Source organism: Eleutherodactylus coqui, chromosome 2, assembly GCF_035609145.1.
Source record: "Eleutherodactylus coqui strain aEleCoq1 chromosome 2, aEleCoq1.hap1, whole genome shotgun sequence".
NCBI lineage: Eukaryota > Metazoa > Chordata > Amphibia > Anura > Eleutherodactylidae > Eleutherodactylus > Eleutherodactylus coqui.
In genome coordinates this window covers 343,964,505-343,986,787 of record NC_089838.1, presented here as the reverse complement: position 1 = coordinate 343,986,787, position 22,283 = coordinate 343,964,505, and the positions used below count along the sequence as shown (strand labels likewise).

General features: G+C 55.4%; 1 protein-coding gene across 1 annotated transcript in view; it reads right to left on the bottom strand.

The window, feature by feature from the left end:
* The window catches only part of ACTL6B (actin like 6B), a 90,056-nt gene extending 75,281 nt beyond the window's left edge, over window positions 1-14,775 (bottom strand). The window contains exon 1 of the mRNA XM_066593938.1: window positions 14,713-14,775. Within this exon, the coding sequence (XP_066450035.1) occupies window positions 14,713-14,737 (25 nt within the window). The 5' untranslated portion in view covers window positions 14,738-14,775. The remainder of the gene's footprint in view (window positions 1-14,712) is intronic.
* Between the last annotated feature and the right edge of the window lie 7,508 nt (window positions 14,776-22,283).

The window sequence follows — 22,283 nt, the reverse complement described above, 5'->3', positions numbered from 1 at the left end:
TCCCTCACCATCCTTTTACAGTGCTCCCGCCGACTCAGCCTTGACTGGGGAGCGGTGACACAGTCTTACTGGGGAGCCATAAAGCTGGCAAAGGCCTTGGAGAGTGTTCCCCCTGCCTGCGCTGTACATGCTGCCTGATCTCCGCGCCTCCCCTGCTACCTGGGCCTCGGAACTGCGCCTTCGGCCACTAGCGCTGTCGGATGGGAAGTTTACCATCAGTTTGTCCACCAGCGCCCTGTGGTATAGCATCACTCTCGAACCCCTTTCCTCTTTGGGAATGAGAGTGGAAAGGTTCTCCTTATACCGTGGGTCGAGCAGTGTGTACACCCAGTAATCCGTAGTGGCCAGAATGCGTGTAATGCGAGGGTCACGAGAAAGGCATCCTAACATGAAGTCAGCCATGTGTGCCAGGGTACCTGTACGCAACACATGGCTGTCCTCACTAGGAAGATCACTTTCAGGATCCTCCTCCTCCTCCGGCCATACACGCTGAAAGGATGACAGGCAAGCAGCATCTGTACCCTCAGCAGTGGGCCAAGCTGTCTCTTCCCCCTCCTCTTCATGCTCCTCCCCCTCCTCCATCTCCTCACCGCGCTGAGATATAGACAGGAGGGTGCTCTGACTATCCAGCGACATACTGTCTTCCCCCACCTCCGTTTCCGAGTGCAAAGCGTCTGCCTTTATGCTTTGCAGGGAACTTCTCAAGAGGCATAGCACAGGAATGGTGACGCTAATGATTGCAGCATCCCCGCTCAGCATCTGGGTAGACTCCTCAAAGTTTCCAAGGACCTGGCAGATGGCTGCCAACCAGGGCCACTCTTCTGTAAATAATTGAGGAGGCTGACTCCCACTGCGCCGCCCATGTTGGAGTTGGTATTCCACTATAGCTCTACGCTGTTCATAGAGCCTGGCCAACATGTGGAGCGTAGAGTTCCACCGTGTGGGCACGTCGCACAGCAGTCGGTGCACTGGCAGATTAAACCGATGTTGCAGGGTCCGCAGGGTGGCAGCGTCCGTGTTGGACTTGCGGAAATGTGCGCAGAGCCGGCGCACCTTTCCGAGCAGGTCTGACAAGCGTGGGTAGCTTTTCAGAAAGCGCTGAACCACCAAATTAAAGACATGGGCCAGGCATGGCACGTGCGTGAGGCTGCCGAGCTGCAGAGCCGCCAGCAGGTTACGGCCGTTGTCACACACGACCATGCCCGGTTGGAGGCTCAGCGGCGCGAGCCAGCGGTCGGTCTGCTCTGTCAGACCCTGCAGCAGTTCGTGGGCCGTGTGCCTCTTCTCTCCTAAGCTGAGTAGTTTCAGCACGGCCTGCTGACGCTTGCCCACCGCTGTGCTGCCACGCCGCGCGACACCGACTGCTGGCGACGTGCTGCTGCTGACACATCTTGATTGCGAGACAGAGGTTGCGTAGGAGGAGGAGGAGGAGGAGGAGGAGGAGGGTGCTTTAGTGGAGGAAGCATACACCGCCGAAGATACCACCACCGAGCTGGGGCCCGCAATTCTGGGGGTGGGTAGGACGTGAGCGGTCCCAGGCTCTGACTCGGTCCCAGCCTCCACTAAATTCACCCAATGTGCCGTCAGGGAGATGTAGTGGCCCTGCCTGCCTGTGCTTGTCCACGTGTCCGTTGTTAAGTGGACCTTGGCAGTAACCGCGTTGGTGAGGGCGCGTACAATGTTGCGGGAGACGTGGTCGTGCAGGGCTGGGACGGCACATCGGGAAAAGTAGTGGCGACTGGGAACCGAGTAGCGCGGGGCCACCGCCGCCATCATGCTTTTGAAAGCCTCCGTTTCCACAACCCTATACGGCAGCATCTGAAGGCTGATCAATTTGGCTATGTGCACGTTTAACACTTGAGCGTGCGGGTGCGTGGCATCGTACTTGCGCTCAAACAGTTGCGCTAGCAACGGCTGGACGCTGCGCTGAGAGCCATTGCTGGATGGGGCCGAGGACAGCGAAGGTGAGCGTGTGGGTGCAGGCCATGAGGCGGTAGTGCCTGTGTCCTCAGAGGGGGGTTGGATCTCAGTGGCAGGTTGGGGCACAGGGGGAGAGGCAGTGGTGCAAACCGGAGGCGGTGAACGGGCATCGTCCCACCTTGTGGGGTGCTTGGCCATCATATGTCTGCGCATGCTGGTGGTGGTGAGGCTGTTGGTGGTGCCTCCCCAGCTGATCTTGGCGCGACAAAGGTTGCACACCACTGTTCGTCGGTCGTCAGGCGTCTCTGTGAAAAACTGCCACACCGTAGAGCACCTTGACCTCTGCAGGGTGGCATGGCGCGAGGGGGCGCTTTGGGAAACAGTTGGTGGATTATTCGGTCTGGCCCTGCCTCTACCCCTGGCCACCGCACTGGCTCGGCCTGTGCCCACACCCTGACTTGGGCCTCCGCGTCCTCGCCCGCGTCCACGTCCTCTAGGCTTACCCCTACCCCTCAGCATGCTGTATTACCAGTAGTGCAGAAGGCCCTGGAGTATGTCAAAGAACTGCAGAGTGTTGCACTGTGGACTGCAATACAGCGGTGATTTCACAGCCCAAAAAGAGCCAGGAAATAATTTTGCGCAAGCCCGCTGTAACACTTAGCTGGCTGCGTATGAATTTGGAGAACTACTACACCCAGCAGAGACCCAGAACACTGAGGACAGTCACAGGCAGCCCAAATAGATTTTTTTCCCCAAATGTATTTGCAAAGGCCCACTGCCTATATTCAATAAATATGTCTTCTGTCCCTGCCTCACAATATATGTCTTCTGTCCCTGCCTCACCACTACTGGCCCTGGACTATGTATAATTACTGCAGGGCGCAATGCTCTGCACGGCTGATATACAAAAAAAAAAAAAATGTGCAACACTGCAAAAAGCAGCCTCCACAGTACTGCACACGGTTAGATGTGGCCCTAAGAAGGACCGTTGGGAGTATTTTAGGCTTCAAGAGCCCCAACACTCTCCCTACAGCAGCTCCACCATCAGCAGCACTTTCCCTAAAGTATGTCAGAATGCATCTGAGGCGAGCCGCGGGAGGGGCCGATTTTTATACTCGGGTGACACCTGATCTCCCCAGCCACTCACAGCAGGGGGGTGGTATAGGGCTTGAGCGTCGCAGGGGGAAGTTGTAATGCCTTCCCAGTCTTTCAATTGGCCAGAAAAGCGCGCTAACGTCTCAGAGAGGAAAGTGAAAGTAACCCGAACATCGCGTGGTACTCGTTACGAGTAACGAGCATCTCGAACACGCTAATACTCGAACGAGTATCAAGCTCGGACGAGTACGTTCGCTCATCTCTAGTTGGGACCCATTAGCTTTTCCTATTTATGGCATATTCAATGCTCGTGCCAAATTTCACGTTTCTATGACACCGGAAAGTGAGAAAATTAGATTCCGTACGTAAAATTTGGACGCTAATTCTTTTGCGCATAGAATTGAATAATCAAGTTGGGACCCATTAGCTTTTTCTATTTTGGAGATAATCGATGCTTGCGCCAAAATTCTACGATATCGGGAAGTTGGAGAACTTTTGGCGAGTCAGTGAGTGAGTCAGTGAGTGAGTCAGTGAGTGAGTCAGTGAGTGAGTGAGTGAGTGAGTCAGTCAGTCAGTGAGTCAGTGAGGGCTTTCAGCTTTATATATATACTAGCTGATATACCCTGCTTCGCCCGAGTTAATTTGGTACTGGTGTTTATCTGGTGTTCACACGGAAAATCTTATGAAGTCGTGGTTACTTTAGAGATACTGAGAAAAAACATATGTTCACCATTTTGCATAGTTCTCTGCGTTACCCAGGAAACACCACGTGGAGGTAACCATACGGCGTTTCCTTCATATAAAATGACATCAGGAAGTGAGAGAATTAGATTACGTACATAAAATTTGGACGCTAATTCTTTTGCGCATAGAATTGAATAATCGAGTTGGGACCCATTAGCTTTTCCTATTTATGTCATAATCAATGCTCGTGCCGAATTTCACATTTCTATGACACCGGAAAGTGAGAAAATTAGATTCCGTACGTAAAATTTCGACGCCAATTCTTTTGCGCATAGAATTGAATAATGGAGTTGGGACCCATTAACTTTTCCTATTTATGACATAATCAATGCTCGTGCCAAATTTCATGTTTCTATGACACCGGGAAGTGAGAGATTTAGATTATGTACGTACAATTTCGACGCCAATTCTTTTGCGCTAGAATTGAATAATCGAGTTGGGACCCAATTACTTTTCCTATTTTGGAGATAATCTATGCTTGCGCCAAATTTCATGTTTCTACGACATCGGGAAGTTGGAGAACTTTTGGCGAGTCAGTCAGTGAGTCAGTGAGTCAGTGAGGGCTTTCAGCTTTATATATATATAGATACAGGGAGCTCCCCCTAGTGGTGGCTGTATATATCTGTATGTAGTAAGCTTCGCCAAGTGGTGGCTGTACATCTGTAGAAAGTGAGCTTCCCCTAGTGGTGGCTGTATATATCTGTATACAGTGAGCTTCCCCTAGTGGTGGCTGTATATATCTGTATACAGTGAGCTTCCCCTAGTGGTGGCTGTATATATCTGTATACAGTGAGCTCCCTCTAGTGGTGGCTGTATATATCTGTATGCAGTGAGCTCCCTCTAGTGGTGGCTGTATATATCTGTATACAGTGAGCTCCCTCTAGTGGTGGCTGTATATATCTGTATACAGTGAGCTCCCTCTAGTGGTGGCTGTATATATCTGTATACAGTGAGCTCCCTCTAGTGATGGCTGTACTGTATATATATATATATATATATATATATATATATATGTACACAGTGCGCTCCCCCTAGTGGTGGCTGTATATATCTATATACAGCGTGCCCCCCTCCCCCCAGTAGTGGCTGTACATATCTGTATGCAGCGAGATCCCTCTAGTGATGGCTGTATATATCTGTATGCAGTGCGCTCCCCCTAGTGGTGGCTGTATATATATGTACACAGTTAGCTCCCCCTAGTGGTGGCTGTATATATCTGTATACAGTGAGCTCCCTCTAGTGGTGGCTGTATATATCTGTATGCAGTGCGCTCCCCCTAGTGGTGGCTGTATATATATGTACACAGTTAGCTCCCCCTAGTGGTGGCTGTATATATCTGTATACAGTGAGCTCCCTCTAGTGATGGCTGTATATATATGTACACAGTGAGCTCCCCCTAGTGGTGGCTGTATATATCTGTATACAGTGAGCTCCCTCTAGTGGTGGCTGTATATATCTGTATACAGTGAGCTCCCTCTAGTGATGGCTGTATATATATGTACACAGTGAGCTCCCCCTAGTGGTGGCTGTATATATCTGTATACAGTGAGCTCCCTCTAGTGATGGCTGTATATATATGTACACAGTGAGCTCCCCCTAGTGGTGGCTGTATATATCTGTATGCAGTGAGCTCCCCCTAGTGGTGGCTGTATATAGCTGTATGCAGTGAGCTCCCCCTAGTGGTGGCTGTATATAGCTGTATGCAGTGAGCTCCCCCTAGTGGTGGTTGTAGCCATGTAGAGGTTTACTATGTAGGTAACTCAGAGCCGCACCCCTAAAATGACATCATGAGGCCCCACAGTGCCATCATATTACAGAAATGCTATAAAAGGCCATTATAGATGAAGTCCTGGATGTGACCGGAGTATAAGACACAATGTAACAGCACAATTATGTCTGCAGCCCAAGATCTGACTCGACCATAGGACCTGATATACCAGCGGCATTCTGCATGTAGCTCGGGATGAGATGAGCGTAATACATCATGTAATAGAATTGGGATTGCAGCTCTGGATGTGACAAGAGCATAAGACCTGATGCTGCAGCAGTTCTGGATGTGACCCTAGTCACCCTGGGATTAGAGTGCAATGAATAGAGGTGGGAAGTAGTGGATGTAGGCACAGCAGAGTGCAGAGAATACAGCAGGAGTCAACTGAAATGTACTGTGTAGAGGTAGCCTAGCATGTGGTGAGTGCAGGTAGAGTATGGTGCGGGGAGTGCAGGTAGAGTGAGGTGCGGGGAGTGCAGGTAGAGTATGGTGCGGGGAGTGCAGGTAGAGTATGATACAGGTAGAGTATGGTGCGGGAGTGCAGGTAGGGAAAGGTTCGGTGAGTGCAGGTAGAGTGTGGTGCGGTGAGCGCAGGTGGAGTGTGCTGCGGTGAGCGCAGGTGGAGTGTGGTGCGGGGAGTGCAGGTAGAGTGTGGTGTGGTGAGTGCAGGTAGAGTATGGTGCGGCGAGTGCAGGTAGAGTATGGTGCGGGAGTGCAGGTAGGGAAAGGTTCGGTGAGTGCAGGTAGAGTATGGATCGGTGAGTGCCGGTAGAGTATGGATCGGTGAGTGCCGGTAGAGTATGGTGCGGTGAGTGCCGGTAGAGTATGGTTTGGTGAGTGCCGGTAGAGTATGGTACAGTGAGTACAGGTGGAGTATGGTGCGGTGAGTGCAGGTGGAGTATGGTACAGTGAGTACAGGTGGAGTGTGGTGCAGGGAATGCAGGTAGAGTATGGTGCGGTGAGTGCAGGTGGAGTATGGTGCGGTGAGTGCAGGTAGAGTATGGTGCGGTGAGTGCAGGTGGAGTGTGGTGCGGTGAGTGCAGGTGGAGTATGGTGCGGTGAGTGCAGGTGGAGTATGGTGCGGTGAGTGCAGGTGGAGTGTGGTGCGGTGAGTGCAGGTGGAGTATGGTGCGGTGAGTGCAGGTGGAGTGTGGTGCGGTGAGTGCAGGTGGAGTGTGGTGCGGTGAGTGCTGGTGGAGTATGGTGCGGGGAGTGCAGGTGGAGTGTGGTGCGGTGAGTGCAGTGCGGTGAGTGCAGGTGGAGTATGGTGCGGTGAGTGCAGGTGGAGTATGGTGCGGTGAGTGCAGGTGGTGTGGTGCGGTGAGTGCAGGTGGAGTATGGTGCGGTGGTTGCAGGTGGAGTATGGTGCAGGGAATGCAGGTAGAGTATGGTGCGGTGAGTGCAGGTGGAGTATGGTGCGGTGAGTGCAGGTGGAGTGTGGTGCGGTGAGTGCAGTGCGGTGAGTGCAGGTGGAGTATGGTGCGGTGAGTGCAGGTGGAGTGTGGTGCGGTGAGTGCAGGTGGTGTGGTGCGGTGAGTGCAGGTGGAGTATGGTGCGGTGAGTGCAGGTGGAGTGTGGTGCGGTGAGTGCAGGTGGTGTGGTGCGGTGAGTGCAGGTGGAGTATGGTGCGGTGAGTGCAGGTGGAGTGTGGTGCGGTGAGTGCAGGTGGTGTGGTGCGGTGAGTGCAGGTGGAGTATGGTGTGGTGAGTGCAGGTGGAGTATGGTGCAGGGAATGCAGGTAGAGTATGGTGCGGTGAGTGCAGGTGGAGTATGGTGCGGTGAGTGCAGGTGGAGTATGGTGCGGTGAGTGCAGGTGGAGTACGGTGCGGTGAGTGCACGTGGAGTATGGTGCGGTGAGTGCAGGTAGAGTATGGTACCGTGAGTGCAGGTGGAGTATGGTACCGTGAGTGCAGGTGGAGTATGGTGCGGTGAGTGCAGGTGGAGTATGGTACAGTGAGTGTAGGTGGAGTATGGTGCGGTGAGTGCAGGTGGAGTATGGTGCGGTGAGTGCGGTGAGTGCAGGTAGAGTATGGTATAGTGAGTGTAGGTGGAGTATGGTGCGGTGAGTGCAGGTGGAGTATGGTGTGGTGAGTGCGGTGAGTGCAGGTAGAGTATGGTATAGTGAGTGCAGGTGAAGTATGGTGCGGTGAGTGCAGGTGGAGTATGGTGCGGTGAGTGCAGGTGGAGTATGGTGTGGTGAGTGCAGGTGGAGTGTGGTGTGGTGAGTGCAGGTGGAGTGTGGTGTGGTGAGTGCGGTGAGTGCAGGTAGAGTATGGTATAGTGAGTGCAGGTGAAGTATGGTGCGGTGAGTGCAGGTGGAGTATGGTGCGGTGAGTGCAGGTGGAGTATGGTGTGGTGAGTGCAGGTGGAGTGTGGTGCGGTGAGTGCAGGTGGAGTGTGGTGCGGTGAGTGCAGGTGGAGTGTGGTGCGGTGAGTGCAGGTGGAGTGTGGTGTGGTGAGTGCAGGTGGAGTGTGGTGTGGTGAGTGCAGGTGGAGTATGGTGTGGTGAGTGCAGGTGGAGTATGGTGTGGTGAGTGCAGGTGGAGTATGGTGCGGTGAGTGCAGGTGGAGTGTGGTGCGGTGAGTGCAGGTGGAGTATGGTGTGGTGAGTGCAGGTGGAGTATGGTGTGGTGAGTGCAGGTGGAGTATGGTGCGGTGAGTGCAGGTGGAGTATGGTGTGGTGAGTGCAGGTGGAGTGTGGTGTGGTGAGTGCAGGTGGAGTATGGTGTGGTGAGTGCGGTGATTGCAGGTGGAGTATGGTGTGGTGAGTGCAGGTGGAATATGATACAGGTAGAGTATGGTGCGGGGAGTGCAGGTAGAATATGATACAGGTAGAGTATGATACGGGGAGTGCAGGTAGAGTATGATACAGGTAGAGTATGGTGCGGGGAGTGCAGGTAGAGTATGGTGCGGGAGTGCAGGTAGAGTATGGTGCGGGACTGCAGGTAGAGTATGATATGGGGAGTGCAGGTAGAGTATGATACAGGTAGAGTATGGTGCGGGGAGTGCAGGTAGAGTATGATACAGGTAGAGTATGGTGCGGGGAGTGCAGGTAGAGTATGGTACAGGTAGAGTATGGTGCGGGGAGTGCAGGTAGAGTATGATACAGGTAGAGTATGGTGCGGGGAGTGCAGGTAGAGTATGATACAGGTAGAGTATGGTGCGGGGAGTGCAGGTAGAGTATGATACAGGTAGAGTATGGTGCGGGGAGTGCAGGTAGAGTATGGTACAGGTAGAGTATGGTGCGGGGAGTGCAGGTAGAGTATGATACAGGTAGAGTATGGTGCGGGGAGTGCAGGTAGAGTATGATACAGGTAGAGTATGGTGCGGGGAGTGCAGGTAGAGTATGATACAGGTAGAGTATGGTGCGGGGAGTGCAGGTAGAGTATGATACAGGTAGAGTATGGTGCGGGGAGTGCAGGTAGAGTATGATACAGGTAGAGTATGGTGCGGGGAGAGCAGGTAGAGTATGATACAGGTAGAGTATGGTGCGGTGAGTGCAGGTGGAGTATGGTGCGGTGAGTGCAGGTAGAGTATGGTGCAGTGAGAGCAGGTAGAGTATGGTGCAGTGAGTGCAGGTAGAGTATGGTACGGTGAGTGCAGGTAGAGTATGGTACGGTGAGTGCAGGTGAAGTATGGTGTGGTGAGTGCAGGTGGAGTGTGGTGTGGTGAGTACAGGTGGAGTATGGTGCGGTGAGTGCAGGTAGAGTACGGTACAGTGAGTGCAGGTAGGGAATGATGCGGGAGTGCAGTTAGGGAATGGTGCGGTGAGTGCAGGTAGAGTATGGTACGGTGAGTGCAGGTGGAGTATGGTACAGTGAGTACAGTTGGAGTATGGTGCGGTGAGTGCAGGTAGAGTATGGTTCGGTGAGTGCCGGTAGAGTATGGTGTGGTGAGTGCCGGTAGAGTAAGGTACAGTGAGTACAGGTGGAGTATGGTACAGTGAGTACAGGTGGAGTGTGGTGCAGGGAATGCAGGTAGAGTATGGTGCGGTGAGTGCAGGTGGAGTATGGTGCGGTGAGTGCAGGTAGAGTATGGTGCGGTGAGTGCAGGTGGAGTGTGGTGCGGTGAGTGCAGGTGGAGTATGGTGCGGTGAGTGCAGGTGGAGTATGGTGCGGTGAGTGCAGGTGGAGTGTGGTGCGGTGAGTGCAGGTGGAGTATGGTGCGGTGAGTGCAGGTGGAGTATGGTGCGGTGAGTGCAGGTGGAGTATGGTGCGGTGAGTGCAGGTGGAGTATGGTGCGGTGAGTGCAGGTGGAGTATGGTGCGGGGAGTGCAGGTGGAGTGTGGTGCGGTGAGTGCAGTGCGGTGAGTGCAGGTGGAGTATGGTGCGGTGAGTGCAGGTGGAGTATGGTGTGGTGAGTGCAGGTGGAGTATGGTGCGGTGAGTGCAGGTGGAGTGTGGTGCGGTGAGTGCAGGTGGAGTGTGGTGCGGTGAGTGCAGGTGGAGTATGGTGCAGGGAATGCAGGTAGAGTATGGTGCGGTGAGTGCAGGTGGAGTATGGTGCGGTGAGTGCAGGTGGAGTATGGTGCGGTGAGTGCAGGTGGAGTATGGTACCGTGAGTGCAGGTGGAGTATGGTGCGGTGAATTCAGGTGGAGTATGGTACAGTGAGTGTAGGTGGAGTATGGTGCGGTGAGTGCAGGTGGAGTATGGTGCGGTGAGTGTAGGTGGAGTATGGTGCGGTGAGTGCAGGTGGAGTATGGTGTGGTGAGTGCGGTGAGTGCAGGTAGAGTATGGTATAGTGAGTGCAGGTGAAGTATGGTGCGGTGAGTGCAGGTGGAGTATGGTGCGGTGAGTGCAGGTGGAGTAGGGTGTGGTGAGTGCAGGTGGAGTGTGGTGTGGTGAGTGCAGGTGGAGTATGGTGTGGTGAGTGCGGTGAGTGCAGGTGGAGTATGGTGTGGTGAGTGCGGTGAGTGCAGGTAGAGTATGGTATAGTGAGTGCAGGTGAAGTATGGTGCGGTGAGTGCAGGTGGAGTATGGTGCGGTGAGTGCAGGTGGAGTATGGTGTGGTGAGTGCAGGTGGAGTGTGGTGCGGTGAGTGCAGGTGGAGTGTGGTGCGGTGAGTGCAGGTGGAGTGTGGTGCGGTGAGTGCAGGTGGAGTGTGGTGTGGTGAGTGCAGGTGGAGTGTGGTGTGGTGAGTGCAGGTGGAGTATGGTGTGGTGAGTGCAGGTGGAGTATGGTGCGGTGAGTGCAGGTGGAGTGTGGTGCGGTGAGTGCAGGTGGAGTATGGTGTGGTGAGTGCAGGTGGAGTATGGTGTGGTGAGTGCAGGTGGAGTATAGTGCGGTGAGTGCAGGTGGAGTATGGTGTGGTGAGTGCAGGTGGAGTGTGGTGTGGTGAGTGCAGGTGGAGTGTGGTGTGGTGAGTGCAGGTGGAGTATGGTGTGGTGAGTGCGGTGAGTGCAGGTGGAGTATGGTGTGGTGAGTGCAGGTGGAGTATGGTGTGGTGAGTGCAGGTGGAGTATGGTGTGGTGAGTGCAGGTGGAGTATGGTGCGGTGAGTGCAGGTGGAGTGTGGTGTGGTGAGTGCAGGTGGAGTATGGTGTGGTGAGTGCGGTGAGTGCAGGTGGAGTATGGTGTGGTGAGTGCAGGTGGAGTATGGTGTGGTGAGTGCAGGTGGAGTATGGTGCGGTGAGTGCAGGTGGAGTATGGTGCGGTGAGTGCAGGTGGAGTATGGTGCGGTGAGTGCAGGTGGAGTATGGTGCGGTGAGTGCAGGTGGAGTGTGGTGTGGTGAGTGTAGCTGGAGTATGGTGTGGTGAGTGCAGGTGGAGTATGGTGTGGTGAGTGCGGTGAGTGCAGGTGGAGTATGGTGTGGTGAGTGCGGTGAGTGCAGGTGGAGTATGGTGTGGTGAGTGCAGGTGGAGTATGGTGTGGTGAGTGCAGGTGGAGTATGGTGCGGTGAGTGCAGGTGGAGTATGGTGTGGTGAGTGCAGGTGGAGTGTGGTGCGGTGAGTGCAGGTAGAGTATGGTGCGGTGAGTGCAGGTGGAGTATGGTGCGGTGAGTGCAGGTGGAGTATGGTGCGGTGAGTGCAGGTGGAGTATGGTGCGGTGAGTGCGGTGAGTGCGGTGAGTGCAGGTGGAGTATGGTGCGGTGAGTGCAGGTGGAGTATGGTGCGGTGAGTGCAGGTGGAGTATGGTGCGGTGAGTGCAGGTAGAGTATGGTGCGGTGAGTGCAGGTGGAGTGTGGTGCGGTGAGTGCGGTGAGTGCGGTGAGTGCAGGTGGAGTATGGTGCGGTGAGTGCAGGTGGAGTATGGTGCGGTGAGTGCAGGTGGAGTATGGTACAGTGAGTGTAGGTGGAGTATGGTACAGTGAGTGTAGGTGGAGTATGGTGCGGTGAGTGTAGGTGGAGTATGGTGCAGTGAGTGTAGGTGGAGTATGGTGCAGTGAGTGTAGGTGGAGTATGGTACAGTGAGTGCAAGTGGAGTATGGTGCGGTGAGTGCAGGTGGAGTATGGTGTGGTGAGTGCAGGTAGAGTATGGTATAGTGAGTGCAGGTGAAGTATGGTGCGGTGAGTGCTGGTGGAGTATGGTGCGGTGAGTGCTGGTGGAGTATGGTACAGTGAGTGTAGGTGGAGTATGGTACAGTGAGTGTAGGTGGAGTATGGTGCGCTGAGTGTAGGTGGAGTATGGTGCAGTGAGTGTAGGTGGAGTATGGTACAGTGAGTGCAAGTGGAGTATGGTGCGGTGAGTGCAGGTGGAGTATGGTGCGGTGAGTGCGGTGAGTGCAGGTAGAGTATGGTACCGTGAGTGCAGGTGGAGTATGGTGCGGTGAGTGCAGGTGGAGTATGGTACAGTGAGTGTAGGTGGAGTATGGTACAGTGAGTGTAGGTGGAGTATGGTGCGCTGAGTGTAGGTGGAGTATGGTGCAGTGAGTGTAGGTGGAGTATGGTACAGTGAGTGCAGGTGGAGTATGGTGCGGTGAGTGCAGGTGGAGTATGGTGTGGTGAGTGCAGGTAGAGTATGGTATAGTGAGTGCAGGTGAAGTATGGTGCGGTGAGTGCTGGTGGAGTATGGTGCGGTGAGTGCTGGTGGAGTATGGTGCGGTGAGTGCAGGTGGAGTATGGTGTGGTGAGTGCAGGTGGTGTGGTGAGTGCAGGTGGAGTATGGTGCAGTGAGTGCAGGTGGAGTGTGGTGTGGTGAGTGCAGGTGGAGTATGGTGTGGTGAGTGCAGGTGGAGTGTGGTGTGGTGAGTGCAGGTGGAGTGTGGTGTGGTGAGTGCAGGTCGAGCATGGTACAGTGAGTGCAGGTGGAGTATGGTGTGGTGAGTGCAGGTGGAGTATGGTGTGGTGAGTGCAGGTAGAGAATGGTATAGTGAGTGCAGGTGAAGTATGGTGCGGTGAGTGCAGGTGGAGTATGGTGTGGTGAGTGCAGGTGGAGTATGGTGCGGTGAGTGCAGGTGGAGTATGGTGCGGTGAGTGCAGGTGGAGCATGGTACAGTGAGTGCAGGTGGAGTATGGTGTGGTGAGTGCGGTGAGTGCAGGTAGAGTATGGTATAGTGAGTGCAGGTGAAGTATGGTGCGGTGAGTGCAGGAGGAGTATGGTGCGGTGAGTGCAGGTGGAGTATGGTGTGGTGAGTGCAGGTGGAGTGTGGTGTGGTGAGTGCAGGTGGAGTGTGGTGTGGTGAGTGCAGGTGGAGTGTGGTGCGGTGAGTGCAGGTGGAGTATGGTGCGGTGAGTGCAGGTGGAGTGTGGCACGGTGAGTGCAGGTGGAGTGTGGTACGGTGAGTGCAGGTGGAGTATGGTGTGGTGAGTGCAGGTGGAGTATGGTGCGGTGAGTGCAGGTGGAGTATGGTGTGGTGAGTGCAGGTGGAGTATGGTGCGGTGAGTGCAGGTGGAGTGTGGTGCGGTGAGTGCAGGTAGAGTATGGTGCGGTGAGTGCAGGTGGAGTATGGTACGGTGAGCGCAGGTGGAGTGTGGTACGGTGAGTGCAGGTGGAGTGTGGTGCGGTGAGTGCAGGTGGAGTGTGGTGCGGTGAGTGCAGGTGGAGTGTGGTGCGGTGAGTGCAGGTGGAGTATGGTGCGGTGAGTGCAGGTGGAGTGTGGTGCGGTGAGTGCAGGTGGAGTATGGTGCGGGGAGTGCAGGTGGAGTATGGTGCGGTGAGTGCAGGTGGAGTGTGGTGCGGTGAGTGCTGGTGGAGTGTGGTGCGGTGAGTGCTGGTGAAGTATGGTACGGTGAGTGCAGGTGGAGTATGGTGCGGTGAGTGCAGGTGGAGTATGGTGTGGTGAGTGCGGTGAGTGCAGGTAGAGTATGGTATAGTGAGTGCAGGTGGAGTATGGTGCGGTGAGCACAGGCAGCTCAGCATATAGTGAGTGCAGGTGGAGTGTGGTGCGGTGAGTGCAGGTGGAGTATGGTGTGGTGAGTGCAGGTGGAGTGTGGTGCGGTGAGTGCAGGTGGAGTATGGTGCGGTGAGTGCAGGTGGAGTGTGGTGTGGTGAGTGCAGTGCGGTGAGTGCAGGTGGAGTATGGTGCGGTGAGTGCAGGTGGAGTATGGTGCGGTGAGTGCAGGTGGATGTGGTGTGGTGAGTGCAGGTGGAGTGTGGTATGGTGAGTGCAGGTGGAGTGTGGTGCGGTGAGTGCAGGTGGAGTGTGGTGCGGTGAGTGCAGGTGGAGTGTGGTGCGGTGAGTGCAGGTGGATGTGGTGTGGTGAGTGCAGGTGGATGTGGTGCGGTGAGTGCAGGTGGTGCGGTGAGTGCAGGTGGAGTGTGGTGCGGTGAGTGCAGGTGGAGTGTGGTATGGTGAGTGCAGGTGGATGTGGTGCGGTGAGTGCAGGTGGTGCGGTGAGTGCAGGTGGAGTGTGGTGCGGTGAGTGCAGGTGGAGTGTGGTATGGTGAGTGCAGGTGGAGTATGGTGCGGTGAGTGCAGGTGGAGTATGGTGCGGTGAGTGCAGGTGGATGTGGTGCGGTGAGTGCAGGTGGTGCGGTGAGTGCAGGTGGAGTGTGGTGCGGTGAGTGCAGGTGGAGTGTGGTATGGTGAGTGCAGGTGGAGTGTGGTGCGGTGAGTGCAGGTGGATGTGGTGTGGTGAGTGCAGGCAGCTCAGCATATAGTGAGTGCAGGTGGCGCAGCATGGAGGGGCAGGGAGGGTGTGTGGGCACAGGAAGATGGCAGAGTACTATGGGATGCATTCGGAGGAGCGCATGCAATAATCATGCCATATAGACGGGTCTGCTCCCAGCATGCAGTGCAGGCTTTACCTCCGCCATACACTCCTCCACTCATCCTGACTGCTGGGCACCTGAGGACTCAATGCCCGTGCGGGTCTGATCATAACCTGCTGCCCCTTTAACTGGGAGCCCGCCTTATGCTGCCAGCTGTGGGGATACTCCAATGAGTGAAGGGGCCTGGCACAGATCTGCCTTCTCATTGGTTTACGGGAGTGTCACTCATGGGCTCTTTAAGAAAGTAGTGTGTCGGCTGACAGTAAAGAATGGGGGGGGGGGGCTCTTAAAGGAGTATCGTACATTTTATATAAAAGCCTAAGAATGACACTGCAGCTGACATGTAGCATCTAGTCACATGACTCTGTACATCAGTCTTCAAAGCGGGGGAGCAGGAGAGCAGCGCGCAGTGCAGAGGAGTCTGTCGCCTGGTTGTGATAAAGCTACATGACATAAGCCTACTCCATAGCTTCATATCAAAGAGCCGGTTTGGCTTGGAACTAGTATTGGTGTCTGCAGAGCCCGGTGCAGGCAGTGGGGGGCGCAACACACTCCAATGTGCATTACAGCATCTGATTGGAGTGGAAGGTGTCAAGGAGATGAGGAACTGCAGGTCTGAGCCTTGTGTCAGCGGGCAGCAAACCCGGGCAGACGGCGGGGTCCCTGAGCCTGGGGGGTTAAGGTGTAGGTACAAATAACTCGGACCCTGTGGGCTCCCCGCTCGGCTGCCCAGCGCCTTTTCGTAGACGCAGGCAGCGCCGTGATGTCATTGCGCTCAGTCGGCCCATTCACACTAAGCGACGATCGCTCAAAAATCATTAAAAGGGGATCGTTTTAGTGATAATCGGTGCGTGTAAATGTGCGCCGAACGGGCACTGCTAGCCAACCTAAGAATCGTCCTTCAGCCTTATCAGGAGTTCTCCACAGGGGGCGCTGATAGCATTGTGTCCACGGGTGGTACTGATAGCATTGTGTCCACAGGGGGCGCTGATAGCATTGTGTCCACAGGGGGCGCTGATAGCATTGTGTCCACGGGTGGCGCTGATAGCATTGTGTCCACGGGGGGCGCTGATAGCATTGTGTCCACGGGGGGCGCTGATAGCATTGTGTCCACGGGTGGCGCTGATAGCATTGTGTCCACAGGGGGCGCTGATAGCATTGTGTCCACGGGTGGCGCTGATAGCATTGTGTCCACGGGGGGCGCTGATAGCATTGTGTCCACGGGGGGCGCTGATAGCATTGTGTCCACGGGGGGCGCTGATAGCATTGTGTCCACAGGGGGCGCTGATAGCATTGTGTCCACAGGGGGCGCTGATAGCATTGTGTCCACGGGTGGTGCTGATAGCATTGTGTCCACAGGGGGCGCTGATAGCATTGTGTCCACGGATGGCGCTGATAGCATTGTGTCCACGGGTGGCGCTGATAGCATTGTGTCCACAGGGGGCGCTGATAGCATTGTGTCCACGGATGGTGCTGATACCATTGTGTCCACAGGGGGCGCTGATAGCATTGTGTCCACGGGTGGCGCTGATAGCATTGTGTCCACAGGTGGTGCTAATAGCATTGTGTCCACAGGTGGTGCTGATAGCATTCTGTACACGGGGGGTGCTGATAGCATTGTGTCCACAGGTGGTGCTGATAGCATTGTGTCCACAGGGGGCGCTGATAGCATTGTGTCCACAGGTGGTGCTAATAGCATTGTGTCCACAGGTGGTGCTGATAGCATTCTGTACACGGGGGGTGCTGATAGCATTGTGTCCACAGGTGGTGCTGATAGCATTGTGTCCACAGGGGGCGCTGATAGCATTGTGTCCACAGGTGGCGCTGATAGCATTGTGTCCACAGGTGGCGATGATAGCATTGTGTCCACGGGGAGTGCTGATAGCATTGTGTCCACGGGTGGCGCTGATAGCATTGTGTTCACAGGTAGTGCTGATAGCATTGTGTCCACAGGGGGCGCTGATAGCATTGTGTCCACGGCTGGCGCTGATAGCATTGTGTCCACGGGTGGTGCTGATAGCATTGTGTCCCCGGGGAGTGCTGATAGCATTGTGTCCACAGGGGGCGCTGATAGCATTGTGTCCACAGGGGGCGCTGATAGCATTGTGTCCACGGGGGGCGCTGATAGCATTGTGTCCACAGGGGGCGCTGATAGCATTGTGTCCACAGGTGGTGCTGATAGCATTGTGTCCACAGGTGGAGCTGATAGCATTGTGTCCACAGGTGGAGCTGATAGCATTGTGTCCACAGGGGGCGCTGATAGCATTGTGTCCACAGGGGGCGCTAATAGCATTGTGTCCACGGATGGTGCTGATAGCATTGTGTCCACGGGTGGCGCTGATAGCATTGTGTCCACAGGGGGCGCTGATAGCATTGTGTCCACAGGGGGCGCTGATAGCATTGTGTCCATGGGGAGTGCTGATAGCATTGTGTCCACAGGGGGCGCTAATAGCATTGTGTCCACGGATGGTGCTGATAGCAGTGTGTCCACGGGTGGCGCTGATAGCATTGTGTCCACGGGTGGTGCTGATAGCATTGTGTCCACAGGGGGCGCTGATAGCATTGTGTCCACGGGTGGCGCTGATAGCATTGTGTCCACGGGTGGAGCTGATAGCATTGTGTCCACGGGTGGAGCTGATAGCATTGTGTCCACGGGTGGTGCTGATAGCATTGTGTCTACGGGTGGCGCTGATAGCATTGTGTCCACAGGGGGCGCTGATAGCATTGTGTCCACGGGTGGTGCTGATAGCATTGTGTCCACGGGTGGTGCTGATAGCATTGTGTCCACGGGTGGTGCTGATAGCATTGTGTCCACAGGGGGCGCTGATAGCATTGTGTCCACAGGGGGCGCTGATAGCATTGTGTCCACAGGGGGCGCTGATAGCATTGTGTCCACAGGGGGCGCTGATAGCATTGTGTCCACAGGGGGCGCTGATAGCATTGTGTCCACAGGGGGCGCTGATAGCATTGTGTCCACAGGGGGCGCTGATAGCATTGTGTCCACAGGGGGTGCTGATAGCATTGTGTCCACGGGTGGTGCTGATAGCATTGTGTCCACGGGTGGTGCTGATAGCATTGTGTCCACGGGTGGTGCTGATAGCATTGTGTCCACGGGTGGTGCTGATAGCATTGTGTCCACGGGTGGCGCTGATAGCATTGTGTCCACGGGTGGCGCTGATAGCATTGTGTCCACAGATGGTGCTGATAGCAGTGTGTCCACGGGTGGCGCTGATAGCATTGTGTCCACGGATGGTGCTGATAGCATTGTGTCCACAGGGGGCGCTGATAGCATTGTGTCCACGGGTGGCGCTGATAGCATTGTGTCCACGGGTGGCGCTGATAGCATTGTGTCCACGGGTGGCGCTGATAGCATTGTGTCCACGGGTGGAGCTGATAGCATTGTGTCCACGGGTGGTGCTGATAGCATTGTGTCCACAGGGGGCGCTGATAACATTGTGTCCACAGGGAGTGCTGATAGCATTGTGTCCACAGGGGGCGCTGATAGCATTGTGTCCACAGGGGGCGCTGATAGCATTGTGTCCACGGGTGGCGCTGATAGCATTGTGTCCACGGGTGGCGCTGATAGTATTGTGTCCACAGGGGGCGCTGATAGCATTGTGTCCACGGGTGGTGCTGATAGCATTGTGTCCATGGGGAGTGCTGATACCATTGTGTCCACAGGTGGCGCTGATAGCATTGTGTCCACGGGGGGCGCTGATAGCATTGTGTCCACAGGGGGTGCTGATAGCATTGTGTCCACGGGTGGTACTGATAGCATTGTGTCCACAGGTGGTGCTGATAGCATTGTGTCCACAGGGGGCGCTGATAGCATTGTGTCCACAGGGGGCGCTGATAGCATTGTGTCCACAGGTGGCACTGATAGCATTGTGTCCACAGGGGGCGCTGATAGCATTGTGTCCACGGGTGGTGCTGATAGCAGTGTGTCCACGGGTGGCGCTGATAGTATTGTGTCCACAGGGGGCGCTGATAGCATTGTGTCCACGGGTGGTACTGATAGCATTGTGTCCACGGGTGGCGCTGATAGCATTGTGTCCACGGGTGGCGCTGATAGCATTGTGTCCACGGGTGGCGCTGATAGCATTGTGTCCACGGGTGGCGCTGATAGCATTGTGTCCACGGGTGGCGCTGATAGCATTGTGTTCACAGGTAGTGCTGATAGCATTGTGTCCACAGGGGGCGCTGATAGCATTGTGTCCACGGCTGGCGCTGATAGCATTGTGTCCACGGGTGGTGCTGATAGCATTGTGTCCCCGGGGAGTGCTGATAGCATTGTGTCCACAGGGGGCGCTGATAGCATTGTGTCCACAGGGGGCGCTGATAGCATTGTGTCCACGGGGGGCGCTGATAGCATTGTGTCCACAGGGGGCGCTGATAGCATTGTGTCCACAGGTGGTGCTGATAGCATTGTGTCCACAGGTGGAGCTGATAGCATTGTGTCCACAGGTGGAGCTGATAGCATTGTGTCCACAGGGGGCGCTGATAGCATTGTGTCCACAGGGGGCGCTAATAGCATTGTGTCCACGGATGGTGCTGATAGCATTGTGTCCACGGGTGGCGCTGATAGCATTGTGTCCACAGGGGGCGCTGATAGCATTGTGTCCACAGGGGGCGCTGATAGCATTGTGTCCATGGGGAGTGCTGATAGCATTGTGTCCACAGGGGGCGCTAATAGCATTGTGTCCACGGATGGTGCTGATAGCAGTGTGTCCACGGGTGGCGCTGATAGCATTGTGTCCACGGGTGGTGCTGATAGCATTGTGTCCACAGGGGGCGCTGATAGCATTGTGTCCACGGGTGGTGCTGATAGCATTGTGTCCACGGGTGGTGCTGATAGCATTGTGTCCACAGGGGGCGCTGATAGCATTGTGTCCACAGGGGGCGCTGATAGCATTGTGTCCACGGGTGGTGCTGATAGCATTGTGTCCACGGGTGGTGCTGATAGCATTGTGTCCACGGGTGGTGCTGATAGCATTGTGTCCACAGGGGGCGCTGATAGCATTGTGTCCACAGGGGGCGCTGATAGCATTGTGTCCACAGGGGGCGCTGATAGCATTGTGTCCACAGGGGGCGCTGATAGCATTGTGTCCACAGGGGGCGCTGATAGCATTGTGTCCACAGGGGGCGCTGATAGCATTGTGTCCACAGGGGGCGCTGATAGCATTGTGTCCACAGGGGGTGCTGATAGCATTGTGTCCACGGGTGGTGCTGATAGCATTGTGTCCACGGGTGGTGCTGATAGCATTGTGTCCACGGGTGGTGCTGATAGCATTGTGTCCACGGGTGGTGCTGATAGCATTGTGTCCACGGGTGGCGCTGATAGCATTGTGTCCACGGGTGGCGCTGATAGCATTGTGTCCACAGATGGTGCTGATAGCAGTGTGTCCACGGGTGGCGCTGATAGCATTGTGTCCACGGATGGTGCTGATAGCATTGTGTCCACAGGGGGCGCTGATAGCATTGTGTCCACGGGTGGCGCTGATAGCATTGTGTCCACGGGTGGCGCTGATAGCATTGTGTCCACGGGTGGCGCTGATAGCATTGTGTCCACGGGTGGAGCTGATAGCATTGTGTCCACGGGTGGTGCTGATAGCATTGTGTCCACAGGGGGCGCTGATAACATTGTGTCCACAGGGAGTGCTGATAGCATTGTGTCCACAGGGGGCGCTGATAGCATTGTGTCCACAGGGGGCGCTGATAGCATTGTGTCCACGGGTGGCGCTGATAGCATTGTGTCCACGGGTGGCGCTGATAGTATTGTGTCCACAGGGGGCGCTGATAGCATTGTGTCCACGGGTGGTGCTGATAGCATTGTGTCCATGGGGAGTGCTGATACCATTGTGTCCACAGGTGGCGCTGATAGCATTGTGTCCACGGGGGGCGCTGATAGCATTGTGTCCACAGGGGGTGCTGATAGCATTGTGTCCACGGGTGGTACTGATAGCATTGTGTCCACAGGTGGTGCTGATAGCATTGTGTCCACAGGGGGCGCTGATAGCATTGTGTCCACAGGGGGCGCTGATAGCATTGTGTCCACAGGTGGCACTGATAGCATTGTGTCCACAGGGGGCGCTGATAGCATTGTGTCCACGGGTGGTGCTGATAGCAGTGTGTCCACGGGTGGCGCTGATAGTATTGTGTCCACAGGGGGCGCTGATAGCATTGTGTCCACGGGTGGTACTGATAGCATTGTGTCCACGGGTGGCGCTGATAGCATTGTGTCCACGGGTGGCGCTGATAGCATTGTGTCCACGGGTGGCGCTGATAGCATTGTGTCCACGGGTGGCGCTGATAGCATTGTGTCCACGGGTGGTGCTGATAGCATTGTGTCTACGGGTGGCGCTGATAGCATTGTGTCCACAGGGGGCGCTGATAGCATTGTGTCCACAGGGGGCGCTGATAGCATTGTGTCCACGGGTGGCGCTGATAGCAGTGTGTCCACGGGTGGCGCTGATAGCATTGTGTCCACGGGTGGCGCTGATAGCATTGTGTCCACGGGTGGCGCTGATAGCATTGTGTCCATGGGGAGGGCTGATACCATTGTGTCCACAGGTGGCGCTGATAGCATTGTGTCCACGGGGGGCGCTGATAGCATTGTGTCCACAGGGGGTGCTGATAGCATTGTGTCCACGGGTGGTACTGATAGCATTGTGTCCACAGGTGGTACTGATAGCATTGTGTCCACGTGTGGTACTGATAGCATTGTGTCCACAGGGGGTGCTGATAGCAGTGTGTCCACGGGTGGCGCTGATAGCATTGTGTCCACAGGGGGCGCTGATAGCATTGTGTCCACAGGGGGCGCTGATAGCATTGTGTCCACGGGTGGTGCTGATAGCATTGTGTCCACGGGTGGTGCTGATAGCATTGTGTCCACGGGTGGTGCTGATAGCATTGTGTCCACGGGTGGTGCTGATAGCATTGTGTCCACGGGTGGTGCTGATAGCATTGTGTCCACGGGTGGTGCTGATAGCATTGTGTCCACGGGTGGCGCTGATAGCATTGTGTCCACGGGTGGCGCTGATAGCATTGTGTCCACAGATGGTGCTGATAGCAGTGTGTCCACGGGTGGCGCTGATAGCATTGTGTCCACGGGTGGCGCTGATAGCATTGTGTCCACGGGTGGCGCTGATAGCATTGTGTCCACGGGTGGTGCTGATAGCATTGTGTCCACGGGTGGTGCTGATAGCATTGTGTCCACAGGGGGCGCTGATAACATTGTGTCCACAGGGAGTGCTGATAGCATTGTGTCCACAGGGGGCGCTGATAGCATTGTGTCCACAGGGGGCGCTGATAGCATTGTGTCCACGGGTGGCGCTGATAGCATTGTGTCCACGGGTGGCGCTGATAGTATTGTGTCCACAGGGGGCGCTGATAGCATTGTGTCCACGGGTGGTGCTGATAGCATTGTGTCCACGGGTGGTGCTGATAGCATTGTGTCCATGGGGAGTGCTGATGCCATTGTGTCCACAGGTGGCGCTGATAGCATTGTGTCCACGGGGGGTGCTGATAGCATTGTGTCCACGGGTGGTACTGATAGCATTGTGTCCACAGGTGGTGCTGATAGCATTGTGTCCACAGGGGGCGCTGAT